The sequence below is a fragment of the Eublepharis macularius genome, chromosome 3 (genome assembly GCF_028583425.1).
Source record: "Eublepharis macularius isolate TG4126 chromosome 3, MPM_Emac_v1.0, whole genome shotgun sequence".
NCBI lineage: Eukaryota > Metazoa > Chordata > Lepidosauria > Squamata > Eublepharidae > Eublepharis > Eublepharis macularius.
In genome coordinates this window covers 189,211,737-189,238,061 of record NC_072792.1, presented here as the reverse complement: position 1 = coordinate 189,238,061, position 26,325 = coordinate 189,211,737, and the positions used below count along the sequence as shown (strand labels likewise).

At 53.3% G+C, this 26,325-nt stretch overlaps 1 protein-coding gene across 1 annotated transcript in view; it reads right to left on the bottom strand.

The window, feature by feature from the left end:
- LOC129326437 (erythroblast NAD(P)(+)--arginine ADP-ribosyltransferase-like) overlaps nucleotides 1-8,975 on the bottom strand; it is a 51,312-nt gene extending 42,337 nt beyond the window's left edge. The window contains exon 1 of the mRNA XM_054974596.1: nucleotides 8,576-8,975. Coding sequence (XP_054830571.1) covers nucleotides 8,576-8,975 — 400 coding nt within the window. The remainder of the gene's footprint in view (nucleotides 1-8,575) is intronic.
- Between the last annotated feature and the right edge of the window lie 17,350 nt (nucleotides 8,976-26,325).

Sequence of the window (26,325 nt, the reverse complement as noted above, 5' to 3'; positions counted from 1 at the left end):
TTCTCCTGCGGCAGATAGGGAACACCTCAGGGCCATTTTGCAGACGAGAAATAACTGAAAGACGCAGCCCTCGGGCAGCTGTGCAGGCTCAATGAAGACCGTGTGTGTCGAATCATAGCTGAGCTCCGCCTCCCTCCCTTCTCTCCTCACCCACCCCCAGGCTCACCCCGCATTGGTTCCCTGTCCCTCCCCCAGGCTCCAACCTTTCCAGGGCTGCCCGCCCCTCTTACCAGTTGACATGTCCAACAGCCTGGATACCTGGGCTCTTCTCCACCCTTAACTTTCAGCTGTGGCAGTTTCAGCCTCGCCTACAGGGTGGGGCTGGCTGGCCCTCTCGCAGCCAGAGGGCTGTGAGAGAAGCTGTCCACTCTGGAGCGATCTCCACTGGCACAGCCTTTCAGAACTACAATGCCCAGCTAGCATTGCCTCTTCCGACGCTTGAGGAACATGTGCCCAGTCGTCTCATCGAGAGAGAATCCGTATCTCTGGGCCTTCCATCTGTAGGCCAGGATGAAATCTACCATCGGCATCTCAAGCAGATTTTGAGATTTCAAAGTTCTTTCAAAAATTCCCTCTAGAGAATCTTTTTCTCTTGACTGTGATTCTGAGAGCCAGTATGGTATTGATGTGGGAGTACAATATAGAAAATCAGGAATCCCTTCTGCACATTACCTGGAAGCTTGAGGGTGGCGAGTGGCAAGGGAAGAGGCAGAGGTGCCTTTGAATATGGAGCTTTGCAGGATTGCTAGGTCCCGGTTGGGAAATCCCTGCAGGTGGACAGGATGGGCCAATGCAGAGGCTCCTCTGCTGGGCAAGGATTGTTTTCCTTCTTTCACTTTCCAAACTTAGGATGATTTCCCCACACTAAGCAGACACAGTGCCCCTCTCTTTGTTAACAGAAAATCCAAGGACATGAAGGAGAGATTTGGGGGATTTCTGCCTGTCTCAGGAACGAGAGGGGGAAAATCTCTCCAGCTTTGTGACGGGCATGGAGACCTCAAAGCAGGGATCGTTGATGTCCCACAGAATCCGAACTAGCAATGAGCTTGCCAATGCAGAATCACTGATTGTGTTGTTATTTTCATCCACAGATTCATCAGATGTGATATTCAGCATCTTGGTGACGGTGAGTAAAGGAGTTAGTCAACTAAGAGGCTCATCCACTTAGATCTCACTGCTCCTCAGGAGATGGGAAGGAAGTAAGGGAGGGAGCCCAAGGAGCCCTCTGGCCACGATTCCCAATTCCTCGTCACTCCTGGCCAGGGAGATGAGGCAGAAGCGTGGAGTGAGATAGATGCGTGCCCATCGTCGTCATCTTCCAATGGCAGACATGTCTGCTGAAGCCAGAGAAAGTTCTCTTCATTGGGAATGGAGGTGGGAATTCTTAGCCAGCCACATCCTCTTTGGGAGCAAATGTGGAGAGCTCCTGGGGAATTAGCAGCAGGAATCCCGATGCCCATGAGCTCCACTTTGGGGGAGTGCCTTTGATGAGGCTGGGGAGAAATTTCCTGCCCTGTCTGGTAGCACAGCAGGAGTTGAGTCCAGCGACACCTTCGAGACCTTCAAGGTCCCGGGGTCAGCTTCTGAGAGTCACAGCTCTCTTCTTCAGCTATGAGTAGGAATGGAAATCCTTGAGCCTTTACATCCCAGCCAGAAGGTGGGAGGGTGGTTACAAGAGAGGGCATTAGGATGTGAACGTTCAGGGAAGCTCGATTAGAGCAGAAATTAGCACCTTTGATGAGATAAGAATCCTCTGCCCTGGGCTGGGGAGGTCAATTGTTCTGAATTTGTGAACGTACTCCATTTCACCACCCTCACGTTGTTGTGCCCACCCCTAGAAGTTTCTCTGTCTGAGGAGAGCCACCCCTAGGTCAGCAATGGAATGTTCTGGAACATTCCCACTGGTTTTGGGGGGGGGTTGTGGCTTTGCAAGTCTGATTGATGTCCTTTTATTCTGAAGAGGGGGGTCTCTGACCCTCGAAACCTCATACCCTCAAAACCCTGTTGGTCTCTTTGGAGCCATCGGACTCCATTCCTGCTCTGCAGACCAACACGGCTGCCCACCCTGAACTTGGCAGAATGGGACCCCCTTTGGGTTTTTTGCCAAGTTGGCTGGACTTATCCAGAATGAATGCTTTCTCTCAGCATGCTGGCTACCAACTGCAGTTCCCTCCAGTCCGCAAGGTCCAGCCACCCTCCCATCACAGCGCCCTCCGCTCACCCGTCCAGAGGCCTCATTTCAACCCACAGTCACCAACACTCAAACGCCACATTGACCAGCAGGAATAAAAGACAGAAACTGATTTACTTGCAAAATAATACGATGTCTTCTCTCTCTCAGGTTCAGGATGAAATAATAACAGAGGCGGAGTTCATCTCCGCCTCCACCAAAAGAGCCGGGAGAAAAAAAAAGGGTAAAGGACCATTCTCTCTTTCTCCTTTTATCCTGCCTTCTATCCAAGAAGCTCAAGGCAGAAGATTTGAGGGTAACCCGGGCAGCCCCCCTTTGCAACCCAAGGGACTCTGCCAGGAGAACTGAAGGGGGGAAGGGGGGAGATCAGATACTCTGAAGTAATCAGCACTCCCTTCTTTTACCCGCAGAGAAAAAAAAGAACATTCCTCCGGAGGCTGTTCTCCTGTGGCAGATAGGGAACACATCAGGGCCATTTTGCAGATGAGAAATAACTGATAGATGCAGCCCTCGGGCAGCTGTGCAGGCTCAATGAAGACCGTGTGTGTCGAATCATAGCTGAGCTCCGCCTCCCTCCCTTCTCTTCTCACCCACCCCCAGGCTCACCCAGCATAGGTTCCCTGTCCCTCCCCCAGGCTCCAACCTTTCCAGGGCTGCCCGCCCCTCTTACCAGTTGACATGTCCAACAGCCTGGATACCTGGGCTCTTCTCCACCCTTAGGGTCCAGCTGTGGCAGTTTCAGCCTCGCCTACAGGGTGGGGCTGGCTGGCCCTCTCGCAGCCAGAGGGCTGTGAGAGAAGCTGTCCACTCCGGAGCGATCTCCACTTGCTCAGCCTTTCAGAACTACAATGCCCAGCTAGCATTGCCTCTTCCGACACTTGAGGAACATGTGCCCAGTCGTCTCATCGAGAGAGAATCCGTATCTCTGGGCCTTCCATCTGTAGGCCAGGATGAAATCTACCATCGGCATCTCAAGCAGATTTTGAGATTTCAAAGTTCTTTCAAAAACTCCCTCTAGAGAATCTTTTTCTCTTGACTGTGATCCTGAGAGCCAGTATGGTATTGATGTGGGAGTACAATATAGAAAATCAGGAATCCCTTCTGCACATTACCTGGAAGCTTGAGGGTGGCGAGTGGCAAGGGAAGAGGCAGAGGTGCCTTTGAATATGGAGCTTTGCAGGATTGCTAGGTCCCGGTTGGGAAATTCCTGCAGGTGGACGGGATGGGCCAATGCAGAGGCTCCTCTGCTGGGCAAGGATTGTTTTCCTTCTTTCACTTTCCAAACTTAGGATGATTTCCCCACACTAAGCAGACACAGTGCCCCTCTCTTTGTTAACAGAAAATCCAAGGACATGAAGGAGAGATTTGGGGGATTTCTGCCTGTCGTAGGCTCGAAAGGGGGATAATCTCTCCAGCTTTATGTCGGGCATGGAGACCTCAAAGCAGGGATGGTTGATGTCCCACAGAATCTGAACTAGCAATGAGCTTGCCAATGCAGAATCACTGATTGTGTTGTTATTTTCATCCACAGTACCAACTCGCAAAATCTGCAGTGGCTCAGTTATGGTGAGTAAAGGAGTTAGTCAACAAAGAGACTCATCCACTTAGATCTCACTGCTCCTCAGGAGATGGGAAGGAAGTAAGGGAGGGAGCCCAAGGAGCCCTCTGGCCACGATTCCCAATCCCTCGTCAGTCCAGGCCAGGGAGATGAGGCAGAAGCGTGGGTGAGATAGATGCGTGCCCGTTGTCATCATCTTTCAATGGCAGACATGTCTGCTGAAGCCAGGAAAAGTTCTCTTCATTGGGAATGGAGGTGGGAATTCTTAGCCAGCCACATCCTCTTTGGGAGCAAATGTGGAGAGCTCCTGGGGAATTAGCAGCAGGAATCACTATGCCCATAAGCTCCACTTTGGGGGAGTGCCTTTGATGAGGCTGGGGAGAAATTTCCTACCCTGCCTGGTAGCACAGCAGGAGTTGAGTCCAGCGACACCTTCGAGACACACAAGGTCCCGGGGTCAGCTTCTGAGAGTCACAGCTCTCTTCTTCAGCTATGAGTAGGAATGGAAATCCTTGAGCCTTTACATCCCAGCCAGAAGGTGGGAGGGTGGTTACAAGAGAGGGCATTAGGATGTGAACGTTCAGGGAAGCTCGATTAGAGCAGAAATTAGCACCTGTGATGAGATAAGAATCCTCTGCCCAAGGATGGGGAGGTCCATTGTTCTGAATTTGTGAACGAACTCCATTTCAGCACCCTCACGTTGTTGTGCCCACCCCTAGAAGTTTCTCTGTCTGAGGAGAGCCACCCCTAGGTCAGCAATGGAATGTTCTGGAACATTCCCACTGTTTTGGGGGGGGGGGTTGTGGCTTTGCAAGTCTGATTGATGTCCATTTATTCTGAAGAGGGGGGGCTCTGACCCTCAAAACCTCATACCTTAAAAACCCTGTTGGTCTCTTTGGAGCCATCGGACTCCATTCCTCCTCTGCAGACCAACACGGCTGCCCACCCTGAACTTGGCAGAATGGGACCCCCTTCGGGTTTTTTGCCAAGTTGGCTGGACTTATCCAGAATGAATGCTTTCTCTCAGCATGCTGGCTGCCAACTGCAGTTCCCTCCAGTCCGCAAGGTCCAGCCACCCTCCCATCACAGCGCCCTCCGCTCACCCGTCCAGAGGCCTCATTTCAACCCACAGTCACCAACACTCAAACGCCACATTGACCAGCAGGAATAAAAGACAGAAACTGATTTACTTGCAAAATATTACAATGTATTCTCTCTCTCTCAGGTGCTGGATGAAATCATCGAGGAGGAGGAATTCTCCTCCTCCTCCTCCAGCCCAGCTGCATGCAGAAAAAAGCCAAAGGGTAAAGGACCATTCTCTCTGTCTCCTTTTATCCTGCCTTCCAGCCATTTTGCAGACAAGAAATAACTGATAGACGCAGTCCTCGGGCAGCTGGGCAGGCTCAGTGAAGACCGTTTGTGTCGAATCATAGCTGAGCTCCGCCTACCTACCTTCTCACTTCACCCACCCCCAGGCTCACCCCGCATAGGTTCCCTGTCCCTCTCCCAGGGTCCAACCTTTCCAGGGCTGCCCGACCCTCTTACCAGTTGACATGTCCAACAGCCCATTCCGGGATACCTGGGCTCTTCTCCACCCTTAGCATCCAGCTGTGGCAGTTTCAGCCTTGCCTACAGGGTGGGGCTGGCTGGCCCTCTCGCAGCCAGAGGGCTGTGAGAGAAGCTGTCCACTCCGGAGCGATCTCCGCTGGCTCCGCCTTTCAGAACTATAATGCCCAACTAGCATTGCCTCTTCCGACACTTGAGGAACATGTGCCCAGTCGTCTCATCGAGAGAGAATCCATATCTCTGGGCCTTCCATCTGTATGCCAGTGTCAGACTACGGAATCCCAGTTATCTAGAGTCTGTCTCCCCCCTTTGGCAAGAAGCACAAGGTTCCTTGGTTTCAACAGGTTTATTGGAAGACTATGCTCAGGATACAGGTGTCCACAATCCAAAGGCATAAGACCCTTGGCTGAACGAAAGCTTTGTTGAGAATGACACATAAAATTAAAGTTACAACTCTTCAAACACCCATTCCCAGCCTCCCCCCTTAGTCCTGTCTGTGAAGGCATGGGAAGACGTCAAGGTCTTCGGCTGGAACGGGCTGATAAGAACATTTCACTCCCATGGCTATATGCGACCTGGGCACCACCTGGGCCAAGAGGGAGAAAAACTAAACACCTACAGATTATAGCAAAATAATATGGCGTAACTCTGGTTAGAGAATTGACGAGCAAACTGACACTCTGACATTCTGCCTCCCTTAAGGCCCTTCCCCTCACCCTTCAGCCCCCGCTTTCTCAGGATATTTCTTGTGGAATTTAGTGATTGGCTTAGGGGAATCTACATGAGAAGCCTCCACCCATTCACAAAACCCTTCCTCAAAGTCCTTCCACCTGACCAGGTAAAAAGTCTTGTTGTGTCTGCGTTTAGAATCCAGAATCTATCTTGTAGTGGATTTGGCCATCTATTACCGTTGGATGAGGCACTGGCTTTTCTGGATGCCATTCATCTGGGGAAGGTGCCTTTTTGAGCAGGTGGGGTGGGCTTGGTGTAGATTCTTTGGTAATTCCAATTCTACTGTCACATTGTTGATTTCTCGCTTAATTGGGAAAGGTCCTAGATACTTTAGCCCCAGCTTTTTACTGGGTTGCTCTGATCTGAAATTCTTAGTAGAAACATAAACTTTGTCTCCAGGGTGCAATTCCCATTGCGCCACACGATGGCGATCGGCATACTTTTTGTAGTCTGCTTTTGCTTTGGTCCAAGTCTTTTGGATAATAGTCCATTGCTCTGTGAGGGAGATCCACCATTCCCCTAAGTCCCCCGCACGTTTGGATTCTGGCTGTCCTTCAAAGGGGAATGCTAATCCTTCATACCCATGTACAATTTTAAAGGGGGTCTCTCCTGTTGAGCTGTGAACCAAATTGTTATAGGCGTACTCAGCCAGATGCAGAATTTGAGTCGTTATCTTGCCGAAAATTAATATAACATCAGAGGAACTCTTCTAACACCTGATTCGTTCTTTCCGTGCCCGTCGCTCTCGGGATGATGGACGGAGCTGAATCCTGGTTCAATGCCCACCACTTGTAAAAGCTCCTGCCAGAAGTTGGCAACAAATTGAACGCCTCGATCCGAGATCATCTTGGAAGGAAAAGAATGCAGCCTTACAATGTGCTTCATGAACAAGATGGCCAGCTTTTTAGCAGTCGGTATAGTGGTGCAAGGAATAAAATGAGCTTGTTTTGAGAACAAATCCACCACTACTAAAATGCATGTGCAACCCTTAGATGGGGCAGCTCTTTGATAAAATCCATGGAGATGACGTCCCAGGGCCTGGAGGGGGTTTCCAGGGGTTGTAACAGCCCCAGGGGCTTTCCCCTCCTAGGTTTCGCCATGATACAAGTATGGCAGGACGCCACTTATTGGGACATATCCTTCCTGATACTGGGCCACCAGAATTGTCTCTGTACTAAATGCAACATTTTTAGGTATCCAAAATGGCCAGCGGTCCAAGCGTCGTGACATTGTTGCAGCACCTCTTTCCTCAAGCTAGCTGGGATGTCTAACTTGTCTCCCTTCACCCACTCTCCAGCAGCCGTTTGTGTCATTTTCTCTGTGGGCGCTTGCTCCCCCTCCTTTTCCACTTCACTTTTCACTTTTGCTTTCCACCCCTCGAGGCTATCTTGTTTTTTGGTTGCTTGGCTACGTGTAGTAACTGCTCTTCCCAACTGGGTGGGGGGAAATACTGTGTCAATAGTCTCCTCCCTTCTGCTCTGATGTTGGGGCATGCACAAGAGAGCATCCACCAGAAAGTTAGACTTGCCCGGTAAAAAATTTAAAGTGAAGTCAAACTTTGAAAAGAACTCTGCCCAGCGAAGTTGCTTAGCATTGAGATGCCGGGGCGTGTGGAGCGCCTCTAGGTTTTTGTGATCTGTCCACACCTGAAACGGGTGCCGCGCTCCCTCCAGCCAGTGGCACCAGGTGGTGAGGGCAATTTTTACGGCAAACGCTTCCTTCTCCCACACACTCCAGTTTTGTTCTGCTTCTGTGAACTTATGGGACAAATACACACACGGCCGTACTTTGCCATCTTCCCCCTCCTGCATGAGAATGCCCCCAAATGGCTGAGTCACTGGCATCCACTTGAACTATGAAGGCTCAGTTCTCGTTGGAGTGCTGCAGAACTGGCTCTGTGGTAAAACGGTCCTTTAACATGTCGAACGCCCACTGACAGTCTGGGCCCCACCCGAGTTTAGCCATTGGCTTATTGGCTGGCTCCCCTCTCCCTTTTGTTTTAAGCAAATCCGTTAGACGGAGGGCGATTTGGGCAAAGCCTTCAATCAACTGTCTGTAAAAATGAGCAAATCCCAGGAATGATTGCAATTGCTTTCGGGTGGTGGGCGTCTGCCAGTCCTGCACTGCTCTGACTTTAGCAGGGTCCATTTTTAATCCTTTCCCCGAGATACAATAGCCCAAATAATCCAACTCTTTTTTATGGAACTCACGTTTGGACAGTTTGATTAGGAGCTTGTGGCGCATCAGGGCGGCTAACACTTTTCGGACTAGTTTCACATGCTCCTCTTTACTTTCTGAATAAATTAGCACATCATCTAGGTAAACAACGACCCCCTTATATAAAAATTCATGCAGAACTTCATTGATCATCGTCATGTAAACCGAAGGGGCCCCTTTTAAGCCAAACGGCATTACGAGATATTCCTATTGGCCTAAGGGGGTATTAAAAGTGGTTTTCCATTCATCCCCTTCCCTTATCCTGACATGAAAGTAAGCATCCTTGAGGTCTAATTTTGAAAAGATCTTACCCTGCGTCACCACACGGAGCAGGTCTCTGATTAACGGAATCGGATAGGCGTTGGTCATAGATACAGCACTGATGCCTCGAAAGCCTGTGCAAAGCCTGAGCCCCCCATCCTTTTTCTTCACAAACAAAACAGGGGCCGCATGCAGGGAGCTGGCAGGTCGGATGAAGCCCCTCTCCAAGTTCTTATCTATGAACTTTCTGAGCTCCTGTCTCTCTGCCGGGCTCATGGTATACAATTTCCCTTTGGGAAGTCTTTCCCCTGGGATTAACTCAATGGCACAGTCTGTATTCCGATAAGGCGGCAGGCTATCCGCTTCCTCCTCACTAAAGGCTTGAGCCATGTCCCGGTACTCTAGAAGGATAAGATTTATCTCCTCCGTGGATAAAAGGGCAACCCCCATGTTCGCCAGGGCCTCCCCGCCCCACTCCAATCTCCAATGATGTTTCTGGCAATACTCTCGATCAAAGGCAATAATTCCTTTTGCCCAATTAATATAAGGGTCGTGGTCCCAAAGCCATCTACTGCCCAGGAAGAGTGGATACTTGGGTGCTTGACTCATAACATAAGAGCAACTTTCCCAATGCTTGCCCATCCCCGTGGGCACCCCCTCTGTCTCTAGACCAGCTGGATTCATGCTAGAGCCGTCCATCTGCTCGATAATAATTGGGACTTTCAGTTCATGGGCTTCCAACCCTAGACCATTAACTAACACCGGTGCAATAATGTCTCGGGAGCATCCTGAATCCATTAAAGCTTGCACTTGGACATGGGTCCCCCTTTTCGGGTTCACTAGCGTGACTGGGATAAATAGTATGGCCCCTCTTTCTCTCACCTCCTCCAGGGTGGTCTTCTCTTCAGTCTGCCGTTGGGGCCTCCTCACAACAGATCCATCTCGTTTCCCGACAGCAGGCTGGCGGTTTCAGGATCCTGAAGCTGGGCGTCAAACTCCCTTGACACTTCCTCAGCTTCCAATCCCGTCTCCGGACACCCTCACTTAGTCGTCCCTCAACCTCTGCTGGCTCGTGGGGACGGGACGGGACGAGCTGGTGGTGGTGGATGAGCTTGCGCACAGAGAGGGCATTGTTCTGTGAAATGCCCACTGTTGCCACACTGTAGACACAGACCCTGTCTCCAACGCATCTCTCTGGCCCCTCTTGCCGCAGAAGCACCCTGCCCTCCTCTCGCAGCTGGCAGGGCTCGCCGGGTTCCTGTGGCTTGTTGTCTTTCTTCTAGCCGGACAACTTGGGTGCAGTTTTCTACTTCACATGCTAGTTGTATCCAACCCAGGAGCGTTGGGGGGTCATCTTGCATCAGAGCTCAACCGAGCAGCTTGGGGTTCATCCCATTAAGGAACAGCATCGCTTTTGTTCCCTCCTCGTAATACAGACACCTCGCAGCCAACTGCCGAAACTTGGCCGTGTAGTCTCTCACAGATTGGGACCCTTGCGCAGGGTCTGGAGCTCAGTGTGGGCCCTCTCCCCCTCCAGTGGATCTTCATACTGGGCTCTCAGTGCCGCAAGGAAGGCCTGCAAACTTCCCAATTCCAGGGCCCCCCAAATAATAAAGGGTCACATACCACTCAACGGCGACGCCCTCCAAGTGGGCCGCTAAATGCATCACTCAGCTTTCCTCGTTTGGGGAAAGGTGGCCCCACTGATTAAAAAATTGTAAGGCTTGAACGACGAAGAATCCCAATTTACGGGGGTCCCCATCAAAAGTTGCTTCCAGCTTAATCCATCCCATAGGCAGCTTGGTTCCCCCAGCTGCCATTGCTTTTGCGGGCTGGACTGGCTGCAAGGGCGGCATTCGTGGCGCAGGAGCCCTTGGCCGGGGCGACACTGGCGGTGGCAGCTGAAACAGCACTCCTGCTCCGAGCATGGGTCTTAACAGCACCCCCTTGGACCCTTGGACGCGGTTGTGGGTGGAGCGGGGCTTGAGGTTGACCCACTGGCCCGGCTCCTCCCAGACCCGGTGGCGGCCTTGGCTGTGGCGGCCGCGGCACTGGACCGTGCGGCGAGGAGCAGCCCCTCGTGGGGCAGCAGGTCCAGGTCCTGTTGGGGCAACCGCCCCGGTCGGTACTACGAGGCCGGCTGGCGGTATCACTGGGGCCTCTGGCACTGGCCCAGCAGGCGCGCCCCCCCCAGCCGCGGCAGGCCTTGCTGGTCCCAGCGGAAGTGGTAGAGGAATTGGCAGCCCCGGAGCCTGTGGGGCGGGCTGCCGCGTACGATCTGGGCACCAGCAGAGCAAGGAGCAGTCGGGCCAGGCCTCTTGGTTGGATTGGCCTGACGGCAGACCCTGGTCTTGGCTGAACCGGCGGTCCCGGCACTGGCCCCATCTCTCCAGCTTCTCCCTGGACCAACAGACCAATGAGATAGGTGGCCTGTGCTAAGTCCTCTCGCATCACCTCCATTTGTGACTCCAAGGCTTGGGAGCGATCTTCAACCAGGATGCTGGAGTCTGGTTCCCGCTCTTCTTATCCTGTTGGCTGGAGCAAACTCTCCTCCCAGGCTCTCTAGCGGTGATCAGCTCTCTCCACCTCCTCCTCCAACATGCCGGGTGCCATCTCCTGCGTGGCCTGTGCACCTTGAGGTCCGGCGACAGACGGGCCCGATCCCTCCGAAGCACTGGCGACCCAACCTTTGGCTATACCCGTCACAGCCCGTATTCCATACTGCAGTACTTGGCCTTGGCCTTGTAAATTACTCCAACGTCCCTCTCCTCCAGGGACTACCGTCTCACTCTCCCACGCTCCGGCTGAAGCAGCGTCTGCACAATCCCAGCTCCTCAGCTCTCTGCGCAGCGCCAACCAATACGGGAGACTGCCAGTCTCTTCTGGGGAAGTCCACTCCACGAGGCAGCCTGCCTCCTCATCCCAGTAGTACCAAGGCTGGGTGCTGACCTTGGCAGCATCCACAGAAAAAGTGGACAACCGGCTGGTTTCCCAAGCCTGGTCTCCAGTTGCCCCCAAGTCTTCCGACAAGGGGCCCAAATTCAAGTCAATCAAAGAATGAGACAACATGGTGCCTGCGCTCCTTTCCCGGGGCCTCGAACACCGCTGCCAGGGCGTTGCCAATGACGTCAATGGGTTGAATACTCGTCCCACACCAACTCTTGGCCAGGCACCCTCTCCGCTCACTCATGCCTGTGCGGTACCACTGTCAGGCAAGGTAGCTGGCCCTGCACCCACTGTACCAGGATCAGATGGGTCTGTCGGAGTAAATCCGGTATTCATCCTTCTAGGGCGAGCGGTTGGGGGAGTAAGGGGTTTCTCAACAAAATGTCAGACTACAGAATCCCAGTTATCTAGAGTCCGTCTCCCCCCTTCCGCAAGAAGCACAAGGTTCCTTGGTTTCAAAAGGTTTATTGGAAGACTATGCTCAGGATATAGGTGTCCACAATCCAAAGGCATAAGACCCTTGGCTGAACGAAAGCTTTGTTGAGAGTGACACATAAAATTAAAGTAACAACACTTCAAACACCCGTTCCCAGCCTCCCCCCTTAGTCCTTTCTGCGAAGGCATGGGAAGACGAGGACGTCAAAGTCTTCGGCTGGAACGGGCTGATAAGAACATTTCGCTCCCATGGCTATATGCGGCCCGGGCACCACCTGGGCCGAGAGGGAGAAAAACTAAACAACTACAGATTATAACAAAATAATATGGCATAACTCTGGTTAGAGAACTGACAAGCAAACTGACACTCTGACAACCAGGATGAAATCTACCATCGGCATCTCAAGCAGATTTTGAGATTTCAAAGTTCTTTCAAAAACTCCCTCTAGAGAATCTTTCACTCTTGTGATCCTGAGAGCCAGTATGGTACTGATGGGGGAGTACAATACAGGAAATCAGGAATCCCTTCTGCACTTTACCTGGAAGCTTGAGGGTGGCGAGTGGCAAGGGAAGAGGCAGAGGCGCTGCCCTGCTGATTCTCTGTGTTGGCCTGAATATGGAGCTTGGCAGGATTGCTAGGTCCAGGTTGGGAAATTCCTGCAGGTGGGCGGGTGGAGCCAGTAGGTGTTGCTTTTGGAGTCCACCCTCCAAAGCAACCACTTTCTCCTGGGATCTTATTTCTGTAATCTGGTGATCAGTAGTTCATCCAGAAGATCTCCTCTCACACACACACACATGCCCCAGTCCACATGGTGGTTGGCAAACCTCCCCTGGCAGCTGTCTCCAGTGCTCCCTCTGCCTGTGCCTCAGTTTCTCAGCCTCAGAAGGCCTGCACCCTGCCCAGGGCCAGCAGTCAGAAGTGGATGGGGAGGGCCAATGCAGAGGCACTCCTCTGCCGGGCAAGGATTGTTTTTCTTCTTTCACTTTCCAAACTTAGAACGATTTCCCCACACTAAGCAGACACAGTGCCCCTCTCTTTGTTAACAGGAAATCCGAGGACATGAAGGAGAGATTTGGGGGATTTCTGCCTGTCGCAGGCATGAGAGGGAAAAAAATCTCTCCAGTTTTGTGTTGGGCATGGAGACCTCAAAGCAGGGATCGTTGATGTCCACAGAATCCGAACTAGCAATGAGCTTACCAATGCAGAATCACTGACTGTGTTGTTATTTTCATCCACAGTTCCATCTTGCAAAAATGGCTCAGTTGTGGTGAGTAAAGGAGTTAGTCAACAAAGAGACTCATCCACTTAGATCTCACTGCTCCTCAGGAGATGGGAAGGAAGTAAGGGAGGGAGCCCAAGGCGGCCTCTGGCCAGGATTCCCAATCCCACGTCAGTCCAGGCCAGGGAGATGAGGCAGAAGCGTGGGGTGAGATAGATGTCATCCTCCTCCAATGGCAGCCGTGTCTGCTGAAGCCAGAAAAAATTCTCTTCTTTGGGAATGGAGGTGGGAATTCTTAGCCAGCCACATCCTCTTTGGTAGCAAATGTGGAGAGCTCCTGGGGAATTAGCAGCAGGAATCACTATGCCCATGAGCTCCAGTTTGGGGGAGTGCCTTTGATGAGGCTGGGGAGAAATTTCCTGCCCTGTCTGGTAGCACAGCAGGATTGGAGCCCAGAGACACCTTCGAGACCTACAAGGTCCCGGGGTCAGCTTCTGAGAGTCAGAGCTCTCTTCTTCAGCTATGAGTAGGAATGGAAATCCTTGAGCCTTTACATCCCAGACAGAAGGTGGGAGGGTGGTTACAAGAGAGGGCATTAGGATGTGAACGTTCAGGGAAGCTCGATTAGAGCAGAAATTAGTACCTGTGATGAGATAAGAATCCTCCGCCCTGTGCTGGGAAGGTCCATTGTTCTGAATTTGTGAACGAACTCCATTTCAGCACCCTCACGTTGTTGTGCCCACCCCTAGAAGTTTCTCTGTCTGAGGAGAGCCACCCCTAGGTCAGCAATGGAATGTTCTGGAACATTCCCACTGGTTTTGGGGGGTTGTGGCTTTGCAAGTCTGATTGATGTCCTTTTATTCTGAAGAGGGGGGTCTCTGACCCTCGAAACCTCATACCCTCAAAACCCTGTTGGTCTATTTGGAGCCATCGGACTCCATTCCTGCTCTGCAGACCAACACGGCTGCCCACCCTGAACTTGGCAGAATGGGACCTCCTTTGGGTTTTCCCAAGTTGGCTGGACTTATCCAGAATGAATGCTTTCTCTCAGCATGCTGGCTACCAACTGCAGTTCCCTCCAGTCCGCAAGGTCCAGCCACCCTCCCATCACAGCGCCCTCCGCTCACCCGTCCAGAGGCCTCATTTCAACCCACAGTCACCAATACTCAAACGCCACATTGAGCAGCAGGGGGAAAAAAGACAGGAACTGATTTACTTGCAAAATATTACGATGTCTTCTCTCTCTCAGGTTCTGGATGATGTCATCGAGGAGGAGGAATTCTCCTCCTCCTCCTCCAGCCCAGCTGCCTGCAGAAAAAAGCCAAAGGGTAAAGGACCATTCTCTCTGTCTCCTTTTATCCTGCCTTCCATCCAAGAAGCTCAAGGCAGAAGATTTGAGGGTGGCCTGGGCAGCCCCCCTTTGCAACCCAAGGGACTCTGCCAGGAGAATTGAAGGGGGAAAGAGGGATGATCAGATACTCGGAAGTAATCAGCACTCCCTTCTTTTACCTACAGAGAAAAAAGAACACTCCGGAGGCTCTCCTGCTGAGGCTCAATGAAGACGGTGCGTGTCGAATCATAGCTCAGCTCCGCCTCCCTCCCTTCTCTCCTCACCCACCCCCAGGCTCACCCTGCATAGGTTCCCTGTCCCTCCCCCAGACTCCACCCGCCCCTCTTACCTATTGACAGGCCCTTCCGCCCATTCCTGCATTCCTGGGCTCTCCCCTACCCTTCGTTTCCAGCTGTGGCAATATAAGACCTGCCTGTAGGGTGGGGCTGGCTGGCCGTCTCCCTGTTGCTACTCTGCCACCCCACCGCAGATCGAGGCTTAGAGGGAGAGCAGGCAAGCCGTGAAGAACCCACCCACCCCCGCTGCCTGAATGAAAGCTTGGGGGAAGGCTTGGGGGAAGGTGTCGCGCACAGGGCTGGGCACAGCAGGCAGTAGTCTCACTGGTACTGCAGGGCTGAACGCAGCAGGCAGGAGTTCAGTATTACAGAAGACAGCAAACCAGGGTCCAGGAGTCAGGCCAGGTGTCAGGGTCAGGCTATCAGTCAGAGAGAGAGGGGGGCAGGCAGAAGAGTAGTCAGCAGGCAGGCCAAGGTCAAAGTCCCCCCTCCCAAGGCCCCTTCCACCCGAGGGTCCGGGTTTGCTGGGGTAGGTCCGATGGAACTGGTGGATGAAGCGGGGTGCATGGAGGTTTTCGGCCGGTTCCCATGATCTATCCTCGGGTCCATAGCCCTTCCATTCCACCAGGTACTGCAGATGGCCCTGGTGCCAGCGAGAGTCCACGAGCCGTTCTACTTTGTACTCCTCCTGTCCGTTCACCAGGACTGGGGGAGGCAGTGGTACAGGTTCACAGAGGGGGTGTGGAGGTGCTGCCGGGTTGAGCAGGGAACGATGGAACACAGGATGGATCCAGAGTGTTGGCGGGAGCACCAATCGGTAGGCCACAGGATTGATCTGGGCGGTAATTCGGTAGGGCCTAATGAAACGGTGGTCCAATTTCTGGGAGGGCCGCTGTGACCGAATATGCCGAGTGGAAAGCCACACCGAGTCCCCCACCTTCAAAGGGTCCCCTTCCCACCATCGCCGGTCTGCGGTTGCTTTGTAGGCCCGTTTGGCTCAGTCTAACTGTTCCCGCAGAACCAAGTGTAGGGCCTGCAGCTCCTGGACAAAGGCATCTGCTGATGGTACCGATGAGTTTGGCATTGTTCTGGGAAAGTAACATGGGTGGCGTCCATAGGTGGCCAGGAACGGGGTCTGGCGTGTGGAGGCGTGCACTGAATTGTTATACGCGAACTCGGCCATGGCTAGGAGGTCCGCCCAGTCATCCTGCTGGTAGTTTATGTAGCAGCGCAGATATTGCTGCAACGTGGCATTGGTCCACTCCGTCTGCCCATCGGACTGTGGGTGATGGGCCGAGGACAGGTGAACCTGGGTTCCAAGCAGTGTCTGGAGGGCCTTCCAAAAACGCGAACTAAATTGCACCCCCCCGATCTGAAACCAGGTGCCGTGGAATCCCATGGTGCCGGAACACGTTTTGGACATACTGGTATGCCAGATCTTTGGTGGTAGGCAGCGATGGGCAAGGTACAAAGTGGGCCAGCTTGGTGAACAGGTCAACAAACACCGCCATGCATGTATGCCCTTTAGAGGGTAGCTGGTCCGTGACAAAATCCATGGAAACAGTTTCCCAGGGCCCCTCAGGTGCGGGCAGTGGTTGTAACAGTCCTGTTGGTTTCCCTGGAAGGTCCTTGGCCCGCCGGCATGTATCACAGGACTGCACGTAGTGAAACACGTCCACTTGCATACGGGGCCACCAGAAATCCCTGGACAATAGGTGCAAGGTCTTGTATCTCCCAAAGTGACCAGCGGCTAGGGTGTCATGAGCAAGCTGCAGTACCTCCCCTCGTAGCGCACCTGGGGGAACATAGACTCGGCCTTCATATGTAAGGAGGCCCTGTTGCAGGAGGTAGCCTGGGGGGTCTGGCTGTGCGGGGTCCTGTAGTCCCTGGATGATGTGTTGTGTCCAGGGGGCCATGCTTTGAGCTTGCTGGATCCGATCCTGCAGGGCATCTGGGGCATTGGTGGCTGCAAAGCACTCAGGAGCCAGAATGGTTGTGGCTGGCGGCTTCTCTCCTGCCTGCTGGCTGAATTCAGGTTTCTGGGACAGGGCATCCGCCAACTTGTTCTGTGAGCCAGGGATATATTGGATAGTAAATTGAAAGCGGGAGAAGAACAACACCCATCGGATTTGGCGTTGCAAAAATGGGCTATTATGTACAGGAAGCACGGGTGAAAACTTTAAAATATCAAGCTGGTTTCATGGCTGTCTGCAAAATTTTGGTGTTAGCCATGTTGCAGCATTCCCCCTGGCTGTTGGAAGGTTGTTTCTCTTTAAGTCACCAGTGTTGCAACATTGCAACATTGCTATTTTTAAAAAAACAAATCAAGAAAAAAAACCTGGATTGGTTGCTGTTCACCCAATCAGGATACAGGAAAATAAAGGGGAGGGCAAAAGGCAGGCATCACACTGAAGAAAGCATTCTGCACTTCAAAAAAGCCCCAGTTTGACTTTGCTGGGGGGGGGGGGAGAACCATAGGGGTGTGTGCACAAGGGAAAAAGCTGCAGCAAGCCTGCATTTCCATGACCAATGCAGCTTTTCTACATGTGGAACACAGAAAAGTCTGGAGAGAAATCGATGCAGAATGGAGGCAGAACCAATGAAAGAGGCCCATGCAGAAAAGACCCCTCTCGGTGCGTTGGAGCAAAATTCCGGGTCAACTCCAAGTACCTATTTTAACAGCTAAGATAAGGTAGCTTTATTATTTTCTGGAGCTTCCAAACTGCTGAGACCTGAATTGGTTGGATTTCAATTGACTTCAGTTTAATTAAGTGTTCAAATTAAGCCTTATTTTCTTAAGAAGCATGAATTATCTAAGACTGTTTGGATCAAAAGTCTTTGCTTAACTTCCTAAGAAAAACAGACCAAGATGGATCTTAGAGCAGAAGAAGGCCATTTGTTGGTCCTCCTCTGAGATGCAAAGGATACAAAATCCTCAACCCACAAACAGAAACAGTCAGGATCTGCAACGTGGTCTACGTTGATGAAAGGGAGAAACCAAAGAAGATGGAGAAAATACACTTTGGAGAATCTACACCAAAAGAGTGCAGTGAAGCACAGAAACAACAGAGCTGAACAAGATGGCTGACACACAGGACATACTCTCAGAGCCTCAACAAGGAGATGGGGTTGAGGAACCAAGTGTCAGGAATTCAACCAGATCAAACAAGGGAATCCCACCAAGAGGACTTTCCTATGAGGCAAGAACAGAAGCTGTACCAGAACCTTCTAGCTGGGAAGATTTAGAAAGAATGCCAGCAAAGAAAGCAGAGAAATGGAGAGAAGCTGCAGAAGGAGGAACTCTATCCCTAATGAAGAACCAGGCACAGACACTTACAGAACTACCACCAGGGAAGAGAGCAGTAGCGGGCAACTGGATCTCTGAGACCACGCGTGATGCAGAAGGGGGAATACAGAGGTTCAAGGCCAGACGAGTTGTTAAAGGATACTTTCAAAAATACAGAGGACTATGATGAAACCTTTGCACCAGTGGTGAGACACACTTCACTAAGAACACTTCTGAGCATAGCAGCAGCAAGCAAGAGGCACAAGGAGCATCTGGATGTGAAGAAACTGCTTTTCAACATAGAGAACTGAAGGAAAATGTCTACATGGAACACCAACGGGGATCTGAGCCATCCAAAGATGAACAACTCTTGAGTAAACGTCAAAGGAGCATCTGTGGGCTGAAACAGGCAGCATAGACCTGGAATCAGGAACTGAACCAAATGCTTATAAAGGAAGGACTCCAACAAGACGGGGCAGAACTCTGTGTATTCAAGAAACAGAGAAGATAAATGGACGTATTTATGTATGTGGATGACTTGATTATTTGCTGTGAGATAAGAAAGGCTGGGATTGAATTGTTCAATGCCTGAATCAAGAAATAGAACTGAAATAGCTGGGAAACATTGGTTACTATCTTGGAATACAGATAGACCGAGAGGAGGATGGGAGCTAACTTCTTAACCAGAAACAGAAAATTCTAGAATTTCTAAACTGTATGAACAGGAAAGGAGCCAGACCAGGAGGCACTCCTGTGGAAACAAAGTACCTGAAACATAATGGAAACAATCAACCTCTATTGAAGAGCAAACAGTACAGAGAAGCAGTTGGAAAACAGTCAGATGTAAGTCAGATGATATTGCAACAATAATCGGAATAATATGCAGGAAAAGCTAATATTTGAGCAAAAGCAACTGGAGGCTAGCAAGCCTCAAGAAACTAGAAAGATACCTCAGGGGCACTGCACACCGGAAACTCAAGTTACCAACAAGTGACAAGCCCAGACTAGTTGGATACATGGATGCGGATTGGGCAGGAGACATGGCAGACAGCAAGTCCACCCACCGGTGGACAGCTATTCTTCTGTAGCAGAGGAGGTGTCAGCTGGGCAAGCAGGAAGCAAGAAACTGTAGCTGTATCCTTTACTGAAGCTGAATATATATCGGTGACGGAAGCGTGTAAACTCCACTGGATACTACAGCTAATGGAAGTCTCTGGGGCAGATGAACCAAGACCCATACAATTCTTTGAAGACAATCAAGGACGAATAAATCTTGCAAAGATGAGAAGAACCCCTCAAAAACTAAGCGCACAGATATAAAGTGACACGGAGTAAGAAATATACAAAAAGAAGGGCTTGTTGAGAGACAGTATTGTGCTACAGAAGAAATGATTGCAGATGCTCTCACCAAGCCCCTTTCTCAAGAAAAGTTTTAGAGTCTCCATAAGATAACGAATCTGGACACTAGACCTTGAGAAAGGGCCTTGGAAGAAGCAACGTCTGGGTGGGGTACAAAGAGGAAAAGAGGAAGACCCTACACGGGGCAGCAAGGGCCAGGCAGTGAGGTCAGCACTTCTCTTTCTATTGAGTGTCATTGCTATTTCCTTGTCTTGTCTCCAGATTGGTGTTCTCTGGACTTCTCAGAACCTCTCTCAGTCAGCTAGATAGACAGATGTCTGCCTCTCTCTCTCCACTTTCCTATCAAGTATGTTGGTTGCTAAATAAATGTAACCCAGGTGTTGGAAACAAGGGTGAGTTCACATTCTAGGGTTCCCTTTCTTAAAGTACCCGCTTTCTACACACCTTGGTATAAGCAAAACTGTATTGATTCTAACTGACAAATGGAACTTGTAATGCTAGATATGGAACTCCCCCCACCTCAGTGTCCCAGGATGAGAGATGGCCAGGATGAGAGATGTGTGAGTAGAAAGTAGGTACTATGAGAAAGGGGGCCCTAGACCGTGAACTCACCCTTGATTCCAACAACTGGTGTACATTTGTGGGGTCTCCGTTTAATCAGTCCACATGGCTACTGTTGTATAGATGCCCCATCAACATCTCTCCCACTTGCCTCTCGCTTTCCCTCTATCTTTCTCCATCTCTCTCTCTTTCTCCACCTCTCCTCTCCGTCTTTCTCTCTCCATCACTCTTTCCCCCCTCCTCTTTCCCTCTCTCCATCTCCCTCCCCCTCTCTCTTTCTCTCTCCCTCTCTTCCCCCTCCCCTGACTTCTCCTCCCTTCCCTCTCCTTCCCTTGCTTTTCATCTCCTCCCTTCCCCTCCCCTCCCTCCCGTTCCCCTTCCCTGCCCGTTCTCTTCCTTCCCATCGCTTTCCTCCCATTCCCTTCCCCTTTCTCCCCTCCCCCCTCTTCCTTTCGCATTCCCTCCCTTCTCCTTCCCCTGCTTTCCGTCTTCCCTCCCCTCCCCTCCCTTCCCTTCTGTCACTGCCTGTGCCTGAGTCATTGGAGCCTGGGGGTGGCTTGCCCTCCAGGGTGCCCCTCTAGCCAGGTGATCCCCTAGGCTGGTCTTGGAAGGTGGGGGAGGAAGGGAGTTTCCGCCCCCCCTGCTCCCTCTCTCCCTTGTGGCTGGGTAGACAACTCTGGTGGGTCTTGGACCAACTCTCTTCCTTCTGCTAGCGCTCTCTCTGTCCCACTACTGAGACACGCTACTCCTCAGCCGACTTCCTCCCTGACCTGCCTTCAAGGCTTCCCTCGATTGGAGCCTCCTGGGTCACTTCCTGCCCTTCCCCCAGGCTCCAACCTCTGTCCTCCCCCCTGGCTCTGGTCTGCCTTGGGGCCAATTGGGAGCCTTGGGTAGGGCTTCCCTTGGTCCTTTCCTGATGGATCCACAGGGTGGGGCTGGTCAGACCTCTCCAGATGCTGAGGGAGCATCACTTCCTTCCCTTGTCTGCTCCTGGTACCTCCCAAGCCTTCCAGGGCCTCTTCCTGCTGGCAGCCACAGCAGTGCCTCATTCTAGCCACCTGCGGTCTCCTCTATGCCTCTCCCTCTTGGAATTACTTGCTTGGCCTAGTGGTTTCCTGCCCTGAGTGCCCCCATGCACCTGGAGCCGCACGGCAGCTGAATGAAAACTTGGGAGGAAGTTTTCCTCCTGAAACCGCGTATCATAGTCCACGATCACCAGGGCAAAGCAGTGGCCCCAGGGTGTGTGTGGCAGCGGGCCGATAAAGTCCATGGCGATGCGTTGGAAGGGCGTCTCCATGACGGGCAACGGGGAGAGGGGGGCCTTTGGGGGGCATCGTGCAGCCACCCGCTGACAGGTGGGGCATGAGCAGCAGTGGGCCTTCACGTCTGCGTTCATGGAGGGCCAGAAGAACTGCTCAAGGACTTTCTTCAGGGTCTTGTGGTGCCCCAGGTGCCCGGCCCAAGTGTGCTCATGGGCCGTGCAGAGGACTTCCGCCCGGTAGGCTGCCGGCACCAGTAGCTGGCGGACCTCTCCCTGGCCATTCGGGGCGCGGGCCAGACGGACCCAAACCTCTCCTTGCTTCTCGATGCGTGGGAGCCGCTGGGCCCTTCTCTTGTCCCGCACTTGCTCCTCCTCACGAGCTGCCGTATCCCGCAGGCGCTGCAAGGACTCGTCTGCACCTTGGGCGTTGCGGAACCGGCGGTCTGCTGGAGGTCCTGCGGGGTCTTCGGCCTATGGTTCATCCACTGGTCCGCAGGAAGGGCCCTTGCTGGGGTTGGCTGCCTCTTCTACCTGCAGAGCCGTGGCAGCCTGGGGGTTTGTCAACTCCCCCATCGCCTTCCTGAGTAACCAGGAAAACTCAGGGGCATCTCTTCCTAGCAGCATGGGGTAAGTGGGCTACCTTGGCGACCTCCATGCGGCGGAGCACCCCCAGGTATTCCACCGTGACCCAGACCATAGGACACGGCTGAGTGCGTCCCATCACATCCGCCACCGGGATCCAGCAGTGCACCGGGGTTGTGCTGGAATGCAGGCAGGGAGACAGCCACGAGCCTCTCCCGCAGTCCTAGTTCAAACAAGCTGATAAGGGGGTGAGCCAGGAGCATAGTCTAAGGAGCTGAAATGCAGGGGTCAGAGCCGAAAAGCAGTCAGAGCAGAATGGAGTCGCAGTGGAACCAGGTGGGTCTGTGCGCAGGTGCTTCTGCACTGAAGGAGAGGGCATCCTGGCTTAAGAGTTCTCACCTGCAGGACGGTGCTGCACTCTGTTACAACTCAAGGTCATTCCGACGCTGCTTGAGTGCCTGAAGCCTTGCACTTCGCCTCCTTTCCTGTGCAGCAAGCCGCTGCCTCCCTCTGCGCGGAGGAGGTTCGGAGGAGCTAGGTGGGGATGTTGCCCTAGTCTCAGGAGCTGATGCAGGTAAAGGGGCAGCTTCTGTCCCTGAGTCTGCCCTGGATTCCTCAACCTGCTCTGGCAGGGATTCCTGCTGCTCCAGTCCCTGCTGGTTTTCCAAGCAGCTGACGCTGGAGGAGCTTGGAGTATTCCCACTCCTGTCGTCCTCCCCAAGGTCTTCGTCCTCTGAGGACTCAGAGGCCACGACACTATCCCCCCCCTCAGGGCCCCCCTCCGGAAGCCCTGGCGCCGGCTTGCAGGTGTATGCCTCGTAGAAAGATCGAACCAATGCTGGGGCATGGACCTGGTCTGCAGGTTCCCAAGAGTTGTCCTCGGGCCCATATCCTTTCCATTCAATCAAATAGTGCACTTGGCCTCGGCGCCGACAGGAGTCAAGGATCCGGGCGACCTCATATTCCTCGTGGTCATCCACCCATATGGGCGGGGGCGTCGGCATGGCAGGGCACAGCGGGTCCAGGTCTGGGGCTGGCAAGAGTAAGGAACGATGAAAAACTGCGTGCACCCAAAGCGTACGTGGCAGGTCCAACCGGAAAGCTACAGGGTTGATCTGGTCCACCACCACAAAGGGTCCGATGTATCGGGCATCCAGTTTCTGAGAGGGTCTGGTACTGCGGAGGTGGCGAGTGGACAGCCATACCCTGTCCCCAACATGGATGTCCTTTCCCGGTTGCCGGACTTGGTCAGCTCTGGCTTTGTAGGCCGCCTTGGCCTGGTCGAGGTGTTCCCTCAGCAGGTCCCACTGAGCTTGCAATTCCTGGGTCAGGGTGTCTGCTGCAGGGACAAGGGAGCGAGGCAGAACCTCCGGAAAATGGCGTGGGTGGTACCCATAGTTGGCTTGAAAAGGAGTCTGTCGTGTCGAAGAGTGAACGGCGTTGTTGTATGCAAATTCTGCAAGGGCCAGCAGGGATGCCCAATTATCCTGTTGATGATTGCAATAACAGCGAAGGTACTGCTCGAGGACTGCATTAACCCGTTCGGTCTGCCCATCGGTCTGCGGGTGGTGGGCTGAGGAAAAGTGCACTCGGGTGTCCAGGAGGGAGTGTAGGGCCCCCCAGAAACGTGAGGTGAACTGAGTGCCGCGATCTGAGATGATATGTTCAGGGAGTCCATGGAGCCGGAAAATGTTTTGCAGATACAATAACGTGGTCTCCCGGGCCGTCGGTGTTCCAGAACAAGGGATGAAGTGAGCCATCTTCGTGAAGGAATCCACCACTACCAAAATGGAGGAATAGGGTCCCGACCTAGGCAGCTCAACGATGAAATCCATGGTGACAGTGTGCCAGGGTCTCGGTGGAGTGGGCAGGGGTTGCAACAGACCGGCCGGCTTGCCTTGTTGATTCTTGGCCCTGTGGCTGGTATCGCAGGTGTTGACATAGCGGGCCACGTCGGCGTGGATCCGAGGCCACCAGAACTCTCGTGTGGCAAGGTGCAGCGTCCGGTACCTCCCAAAATGTCCTGCAGAGCCCACATCATGGGACAGGTGAAGGACCTCCCTACGCAAGGGCCCAGCCGGCACATAGAGACGCCCTTGATGTAGTACCAGGCCAGCTTGGACAGTGATCTCTGCTCCTGCAGGGGATTCCTGGTCGCGCATCGCTTGCACCTGCTTCTGGGCCCAGGGATCATGGAGTTGCTGCTGTTGGATGCGTTCCCGGAGGGACGGGGGATCGGTGGCGGCAGTAAAGGCAGTTGGCGGCAACATCGTGGTGGGGGAAGTCATGGGTGCCTGATCCTGGTAGTGCTCAGGTTTCCGAGACAAAGCATCTGCTTTCCGATTCTGGGTACTAGGGATGTACGTAATGGTGAGATCGAAGCGAGAGAAGAAGAGCGACCACCAGATTTGCCGCTGATTGAGCTGTCGGGCAGTCTGCATGTATTCTAGGTTCCGGTGATCGGTCCAGATTTGCACGGGATGACATGCCCCTTCGAGGTGGTGACGGCAGACCTCCAGAGCCACCTTGATGGCCAGTAGTTCTCACTCCCAAATGGTGTAGTTGCGCTCTGCAGGAGTCAGCTGGCGGGAATAGAAAGCACAGGGCTGGAGCGGGTCGGCTGGTCCTTGCCGCTGGGACAGGATAGCTCCCACTGCAACATTGGAGGCGTCTGTCTCCACCACGAAGGGCAAGGCGGGGTCGGGATGTCGCAACTCCGGGTTGGAAGCCATGCACTCCTTCAAGACTTGGAATGCCCCCTGAGCTTCTTGGTCACATCAGAAGGGCTCCTTTGGTCGTAGCAGCCGGGTCAGGGGGGCCGCCCTGCCACGAACTGACGGTATTAATTGGTGAACCCAAGGAACCATTGCAGATCCTTGCGGTTCCGGGGGGGGAGGTGCCACGTAAGGATAGCTGCCACCTTCTCTGGGTCCATCCGGATGCCTCGGGGGGATATGCGGTGGCCCAAGAAGTCAATGGTGGTCTGATGGAACGCGCACTTCTCCAGCTTAGCATAGAGCCTGTGTTCCCGGAGGCGTTGCAGTACGGTCCGGACATGGTCCATGTGGCGGGCAGGGTCGCAGGAGTAGATCAGGATATTGTCCAGGTACACCACCCTCTTGCAAAGCCCCTGTCATGAGTCAGCCCCAGCCCCAACTGGCCACCTTACCTAGTGCCTCAGAGTCCTCCTCAGAGTCCTCCTCAGAAGATGAGCAGGAAGGGCCAGCAGGATCTCCTCTGGAGTTGGAAGCCCCTGCAGAAGCTATGGGAGAGGAGGAGCAGCCAGAAACTACTGCTGCTGCTCCAGAGGGAATTCAGCAGGAACAGCCTGGAGCTCCTGCAGAGACTGTCAGGGACGAGGAACAGCCAGAAACCTCCACAGAGGCTGTAAGAGACAAAGACTCCCCCAGGGCAAGAGCGAAATCCGAGCCTCTGGGGCCAGCTGAAAGGAGGAAACTTAGAGATAAGGCAGCGTTCCTGGAAAGGCGGAGGAGTGGCCGGCTACTAGCACAACGCCGGGCTGGGCTGTTCGAGGGAGAGGCAACAGCTGCCCCTCATTAGGACAGCAATAAAGGAAGACGCTGGGAAGACCGAAGCGTGGAAGCAACTCAGCTTGCCACTCCCTGCTACCTGGACGTTCGTGTACCCTGCTCTGCTGCTTGCTTGGACTTTGACCTTGGCCTGCCTATTGACTACTCTTCTGCCTGCCCCCCTCTCTCTCTGACTGATAGCCTGATCCTGACACCTGGCCTGACTCCTGGACCCCGGTTTGCTGTCTTGTAATCCTGAACTCCTGCCTGCTGTGTTCAGCCCTGCAGTACCAGTGAGCCTCCTGCCTGCTGTGCCCAGCCCTGTGCGCGACAGCCCCGCAGCTGAGCGCCTTGCGATGGGGAGGGAGGGACCGCTGAAGGTGGGGAGGGGCGCAGAGATCCCTCCCCCCGCGTGCGCTCCGGGCTCCACCTCGCCAGCCGGATCCCCGGGATCCGGGATCTGGCGGCTCCGCTGAGATGCAGAGAGGGAGGAGGTGAGAAGCCGGGGGGGGCAGGTTGAGCTCCCAGGGCTGCTTCCTCTCTGCGGGCAGGGGCGACGGGGCCGTCTGCCCTGGGGGAGGGAGACGGGGGTCTTCTCTTTACACTGGGGGGCAGAGGGAGGGGCGAGGCTTTCTGGGAGTGCCATGGGGAGAGACAGCGGAGCACCTGTCGTGATACCAGATTGCCTTTAAGGTTTCCGGGATAGGAAGTAAAATAACTGATAAGGGTGCCTTGAGGCCATCTAATCCACCCCTGCCTTAAACCAGTATTCTTTGGTTCTTACCAGCACCAACCTTCCCGTCCGCCACTTTCCAGCTCTGCCTTGAGAAGCTTCGGCGCCTGAGTTCCGGGCACCCCCTGGTGAAGAGGTTTACTTGGAAGTAAGTCCCATTGATTTGAATGTCATTTATTTCAGCAGAAGGGCTTTGGATCCTAACTGGGAAATGCCTGCCCTCAAGGCATAGTCGGTGTCTGGTTCCTCGGCAGCTGAGAG